Source organism: Phoenix dactylifera, unplaced genomic scaffold, assembly GCF_009389715.1.
Source record: "Phoenix dactylifera cultivar Barhee BC4 unplaced genomic scaffold, palm_55x_up_171113_PBpolish2nd_filt_p 000222F, whole genome shotgun sequence".
Taxonomy (NCBI): domain Eukaryota; kingdom Viridiplantae; phylum Streptophyta; class Magnoliopsida; order Arecales; family Arecaceae; genus Phoenix; species Phoenix dactylifera.
Genome location: NW_024067730.1, coordinates 230,119 through 237,013, shown reverse-complemented (window position 1 = coordinate 237,013; position 6,895 = coordinate 230,119). Strand labels below are relative to the sequence as shown.

Below are 6,895 nucleotides of genomic sequence, written 5' to 3'. Positions count from 1 at the left end.
TCAAGAAAGATTTGATTTGTATATTAATACTACATATATGCTTATTTTCTACAAATTATTATCTATTTGATTGTCTGATTTGTTTAGCTAAAGTGATCATTGCTTAGTGGGCTGTCTAGCTCATTATATGATTTTTTATTATTTTATAAATTCAAAAAATGAGCCCGATCGGATTTTCAATATGGAAGAGCGATTAACATAATTTTGGCATAGATTATCTTAAAATATAGTTCATTTAAATTGATTTATTACCCTAAAATATTGTTAGAATCATGAAATATTTAAATATTGAGCTAGTTTTCGGAATAAAGTTTACATATTATTATTTAAATTGTTCCGCTGTATATTTATACTATCATGTTGAGGTGCCTTGCATGCTTATGGGGAGGGTTCTCTATGAGTATGCGGCAGTTGACACCGACCGTCGGTGCGTGAACTCGGGTCGAGGATGTAACTGATGATGATGATGATGATGATCTATTCCAAATTAAGATCAAGGAATTGCAATCTGGAGGGATTTCTTAGCTCAGGCTGAATAGATCTGCTGAACTCGGCATTGGAAAGGTTAAGATATTCCGAATTAAGATATTCCAAGTGCACAAGGAAAGTGATGAATTTTTGGGACGTGAACTCCAGAGAAATTGTTGAGGCTCCAATCCAGATACTTCCAATGCCAATTTTTAGTGCCTGAACATTAGGATAGTTGTGGCATGGTGCCGGAATCAAATTTCCAATTTGTGCCCCCGTGGAACTGCCAACAATCATGCGAAAAGATTGAACAATGTTGATCAAAAAAGAGCTTATCAGAAAATACTAGAAAGATAATGCGAAAGAATTCCATTGAATTTAGATGATGCAAACACTTGCACAATATCTAACAAATTGTGCATAACTGTTACAGAACGCTAGTGTTCTTATGAGAATAAAGCTACGGTGGCTAAGAGATGGCATTTGAAGCACTTCGTTGGAGTTTACAGGACATTATGGATTGTAATTTAAAACCTGTCTAATAAAACCGAGTTTGTGGAATCAGATAGAACAAGTTAGATTACCCATAAATATGCGAGCAAAAAATGATCTGGATTACGCGCAATTTCTTTTAGATGTAGGCAATAGAACAATACCAACCATACATGATAATATGATTCAGATTTCTCAAGAGCTGATTATTCTAGATGAAGATGAGTTTGCGTCAAGAAATAAGACATTGCACAATATTTGTTGCTGTATTTAGAAGTGAACATGTCACCGTTTTTATTCCATAGAGCATTGTGTCAATTCGTGCCTTTTATTGAAAGCTTGTTCACCAACTTTAAGTGCAAAAGTCCAAAAATAGTTCGTAATTAGTATATTCTAACCACAAAATCCCTTTTCCCTTAGGTTTTGGATCTCTTGACAACATCTGTGTTGTGCTTCTCAGCTCCAGGTCATCTAAATTGATCAATAGGTTATCGATTTCAAGCGTACAAGTCTAGATGTTGATGCAATATTTTTAATAGTGCACGTGCAATCCACGTGAAATTATTACCACAATATTTAACCTCAAAGCTCTATTTCATCGAAATTAATAAAAAGGAAATATTAACAAAGTTTTTTTTTTTTTTTTCTTGGACAACGGCTGCCCACGCGTAAGCGCAGCGAGTAGAAACAAGAGAGTAGAATCAGGAGAGAAAAATGGCAAAGTAATGGAGGGGCGCCTAGAGAATTTTTTCAAAATGTTGGGCAGCATAGGTGATAATCTTCTGGTACACATGTGCAAATAGATTCGTCGTAGGATTTTTTTTTTGTTTTGCTCTTTTTCATATTTGTATTTTATGTACCTCGGATCCAGAATTAAGGTAAGGAATAAGAAATATGAAAATAAGATCTCTATCCGTAAAATTTGTGAAAAATATCGGCTGATCCTTAGGTGCGGATGAATTATAGTAATTTGTTCCAATCCGTGACATAAACAGAGAGAAGGTATCGTTCATATTCACATAACTTTCAATGAATGAATTCCATGGTAACAACGCGATCTAAGGCCAAATCGCTTCCACCGAGATCTTCGCCTCCGCTAGATTCTCCATAGCATCCAAGCCGTCGCTCTCCGAAGATTTCGACGATTTGCTTTCGACCTTCGCATTCCGAAAGGAGGCGGCAGCGGCGGCGATGGCGGCAGAAGAAGAGCGAGCAGTCGTCGAGTAGTCGGCGGCGAGAAGCTGAGCTCTCTTCGGAAGAAGAAGCTCGGATAAGAGAAGAACAAGAGAAGCCATGCGAACAAAGAGAAGATTTCCAATATACTGGATTGATGATGGATAGAAAAGAGAAGAAGCCAATTGGAAAAATGATGTGATGATTGAAGGATTATATTGGGATAAGATGGCGGTAGAGGGAGGTGGTTTCGGTGAATAGAAAAGGTGGGCAGAGAGGTTGAAATGGTGGGTGGGTGGTATTTGTGGTATTTATCTGCAAGCCCATGGTTTTGTTTGATGCCTTTCTTTGTTTCGGTTTGATGGTTTGGCCTCCGCTGGTCTTGCTGGAGAAGGCACGGAAAGAAGCCCGTGTTTCGGGAAGCGGCCGGCGCCGGTGGTTTTTTGGGGATGCCGGCAGCAAACGTGTCTCGATGGTGGAATTCTGGTGGGGTGGGCTATCCACCACGTAGGCTTAGACAAATACGCTCGGAATCTGGATACCTGCACACAGAAAATGACCTAGGACCATGACCGGTAAATTAATAATGGTCAAACATATCTTCGTCATTAATACCTTAACTGGTGAGTGGTGAATGGCCATTGCATTCTAAAACAAACAAAAAAAAAAGATAAAATAAATTTTTATAGAAAAAATTATCAAAATACCTAAGGCTGTATATAGGTCGGGTTTACTCATGACCCGACCTAAACCGACCTATTTAGGCTAGACCCGTCACCCGTAGGGCTGGGTCAGGTCCAAAAATTGGGCCGGTCATATATTGCTTTTTGTTGTTCTTCCATTATGTCACCAACCTCCATATGCTTGCTCCCATTGATGCTCTTGGACGAAAATAAAAAGAATTAGAATCTGAATTGACACCCTTCTGCCTTCTAATATCAGTCAGTATTTTTGGCATCTGCTGCCAGGGCTGAGACACAAAAAATGCATGTAGAAACAACAGTAGTCATGGTATCTTCCCTCTTTTGCTCTGCTTTACGTTGGTTCTGGTCCTGCTTGGTGTCTTATTAATTTGATTCACTTCCTCAGAAGATGTGGTCTCAAGAATCATTGCATTGGATTCTTTTGACAGAGGTATTAGGGGTATGAATTAACATATGGGCATAAGATTGGCCAATGGATCATTCATGACTAGCTCTTCAGCTGAGAAAATAATTTATTGTATCCATAAACAACAAACAAACGAGGGCAATGTGGAGGTTTTGATGGAAAAGCACCTCTCAAACAATTGCATGCTATTGATGGCTTTACATAGAGATTTACAACTTCATTTGCTTTACTATAGGATGTTGTTATTCAATTTATAGGGTAGAGGAGCTTGTGTTTAGAATTTGTTGATCATCAATCCAGATGTTTGGGATGTGAGATATCTTGTGCCAATCTTCCCCTATTTCCTTTTGACAGCATTCCTTCAACAATTGACAATGGGAGATAACTAGACGTTTCACTGAGTTAGGCAGTTCTGGCAATGACCTGATCCGGCGACAGTTTTTGATGTACAAGTGACTGAGGGAGGTGAGGTTTTTTAGCTCCGTCGGCAGGCACTCGAGGCTGTGGCAGCCAACAATCTGAAGACGCCGGATGGAAGTGAGGTCTTGTAGCGTCACTCCTTCGATCAATGTCTTGAGATCTTGACATGAGTCTACCTCTAGCTCTTCCAGAGCTTGGGGAGCAGCCCCATCTAGAAGGGACTTGAGCTTTGGACAACTTTCAACCTTCAAACGTCTGAGAGAGACAAGGAACTCAAATCCTACCTCTTCCAATGAAACAAGCTCATCAAGATTCCGGATAGTCAAATCCTTGAGTGCAGTAAGGTGTTGAAGCCATTCATTCTGCAGGGATGTGAGCTTTCTGAACCCAGAAATCTGTAGCATCGTAAGAGATTTAAGATGAAGTAGGCGTGCTGAGCTCAATATCCTCTCATTGCATCCTGTTAAGTTCAATAGGTGAAGAGATGGAAAGCTTCCTGCAAAGTCCATCAACTGGGGACACTTGATTACTGTCAGTTTCCTAAGAGCAGGAGAGAGATTGGGTAATACCTTTAGCTTGGGGCACTCTGAAAGTAAAAGTAGATGGAGGCAAGGGAATTCACCAATCTCAACCCCAGTCCATTCCTCAAGCTCGGGTACCTTGCATATTTGCAACTTCTCAAGGGATGGGAACCCACTGACCTTACCACTGCCACAAAATTCATGACCCAACCTCCTCAGTCTAGGCATCTTACGAATGATTACATGATTGAGGAAAGGTAGCTGCCCAAGAGGTGGCAGGACCTCACATCTTTTGCAGTTAAATAAGGAAATCCTCACCAAATTAGGAAGCAATGGAGGACTTTGGAACCAGCTTGGAAAATTCAGTCCTCCATACCCTCTTACGACCAGCACTTCGAGGTTGGCATGTGGTTGGAGCTCCTGAAGTACATGTTCATCTTTTCCTTGATCTATTGAATTGATATGCCTATCAGCAGTCCATGCCAGCTCCAATTCCTGGAGCTTTTGCTTGTTGTTTAGCTTGGCCTCGCTGGCCTCATGCACATCTACCACCATCTCCAGCTTTGAAATGCGTAGTTTTCCTCTAAGCCCTGTCAGATCCTTCAGTTCCTCCAATTTGTATCCTATCTCCCTGACCACCTTGAACAAATAGAGTTCTTGGAGACTAGTCAGTCTCCCAATTCCTTTTATGGTGCAGACCAATCCACGTTCTTCCTCAAGATGACGCAGATTGATCAACTTATTCATATCTTTGGGCAAAACTTGGAGCTTATCACAAGACTTGAGCTTCAGTGTCTGCAGATTGTAGAGATTGCACACTGATTCAGGCAACATTATAATATTACAATACGAGAGGTCAAGCAGCCTTAGTTGCTTCAGATGATGTATAGAATCTGGTAACTCTGTGATGCAAGACTTGCTCAGGTCCAGAACGCGTAGATTTGTAGACTTCAAGACCAAATCATGCGGAATACGACTGGTGCAAGTCCTGTGTACACATCGTAGTATAAGTGTCCTTAGGCTCTTAAGGTTGTGGGAGGACTGCGACTCCCATGAGCTCAAATTATCACAGGTAACTGAACAGTGACGGGTTAATTTGGAGCTCTTGCATTGCTCATCATCTTTCACTATTACAGATTCACCAACAGAAATAGACTGTGCTAGGTCATGGATTAGGTCATGCATGGTGAACCTTGATTTGTCGAGTCTGTAGTGCTGGAAGAGAGATCTACAAATCAGATCATCGAAGTACTGTCCTCCAATATCTTCCATTTCTCGCATTCTTGAAGGTCTTACGTACCCTTGTGCGATCCAGTGCTGAACTAGCTTCGTCTTATCAAAGGTTGAGCCTTTAGTGAACACTGAGCAATATACAAAGCACTGCTTCAGATGTGCAGGCAAATGGCGATAACTCAACTGTAGGGCTGGCAGAATGTCATTTCCATTTGCAGGTAATTCCCATATCTCACTTTTCAAGATAACTTTCCAGTCATCTTCATGTTTCTTAGAATACAAGAGGCCTCCAAGAGTCTTCGCTGCTAAAGGTAAACCTTTCAACTTCTTTGCTATCTCTTTGCCTACTGTTTCTAGTCTTGGATGGGCATCAGAATTTCCTTCTGCAAATGCAATTTTTTTGAATAAAACCCAACAATCTTCATTGGATAAACTTGTCAAGCAGTAAGATGGTGATGTACCCATTATTCTTGAAACTGTTTCGCTTTGGGTGGTCAACAGGACCTTACTCCCTCTCGCACCACTCGTTAAGGGCTTGCGGAGGCTCTCCCATGCACTACGACTTTCATTCCATACATCGTCGAGGACAAGTAAGAATCTCTTACCCTTCAACTTTTCCCTGAGACTTAGATGAAGTGAATTCAAATCCATAAGCTCAAATATCTTTCCTGTAGCTGACTCTATTATTGCTTTTGTGAGTCTCTTCACATCAAATATCTCAGATACATGAATCCATATTCTTGGCTCAAAATAGCTTTTTACCCTCTCATCGTTGAAGACAAGCTGTGCAACTGTTGTCTTCCCTATCCCCGCCATGCCAACAATGGGGAAGACAGAGACCGTTGTTCCACCAAATTCATCTGAAACCAGTGACTCCACAATCTTCTCTACGGCACTGCCTCTTCCAATTACTGTTGACTCATCAACCAGAGAAGTAGACTCGCGCCCTTGAGATGGGTCAGACTGGCTTGCCCCACCCAAACCCCTTAGATTGAGGTCTTCTTTTTCCTTAACAATCTCATCTAACCTTCTGTGTATGTCATTTATCCTACTTGCAACTTCATGTTGATATAAATTCATGGTAAGAGAAGAGAAGAGAGTGCATACCGTGTTTCTTCCACTCTGACCTGGGTCGGATTCCACATTTGCATGAAGAGCTAATTCAGTTGTTAGCTCATCCAAGATGTCATCCATATCGTAAGCCACGTCTTTTAATTCCTTGAGCCATATCTTCACTGCCTCATCATGGTTCTGCTTCTCCTCTGCATCATTGAGGACTGCTTGAACCTTTGCAAGAGTTATGGGTAACTTAGCTAGCTCTCTCTTGATCCCCAGAAGAGATTCAAATTCCTTTAACATGGGAGTGGCCAATTTGTCAAAGAGCACTTGGAAGAAGGCAGAAAGAACTGCTTCTGCGGCCATAGTTTCCTTTCTCCCTCGATCCAACAGAAGAGCCCCAGAATGGTTCAGCTTAGAGG

At 41.2% G+C, this 6,895-nt stretch overlaps 1 protein-coding gene across 1 annotated transcript; it reads right to left on the bottom strand.

Annotated features, from left to right (window-relative positions):
- Positions 1–3,494: 3,494 nt before the first annotated feature.
- LOC108511758 (putative disease resistance protein RGA4) lies at positions 3,495–6,895 on the bottom strand. Its single transcript, XM_026809709.2, has one exon. The coding sequence runs from the start codon at positions 6,837–6,839 to the stop codon at positions 3,495–3,497; it is 3,345 nt and encodes a 1,114-aa protein (XP_026665510.1). The 5' UTR covers positions 6,840–6,895.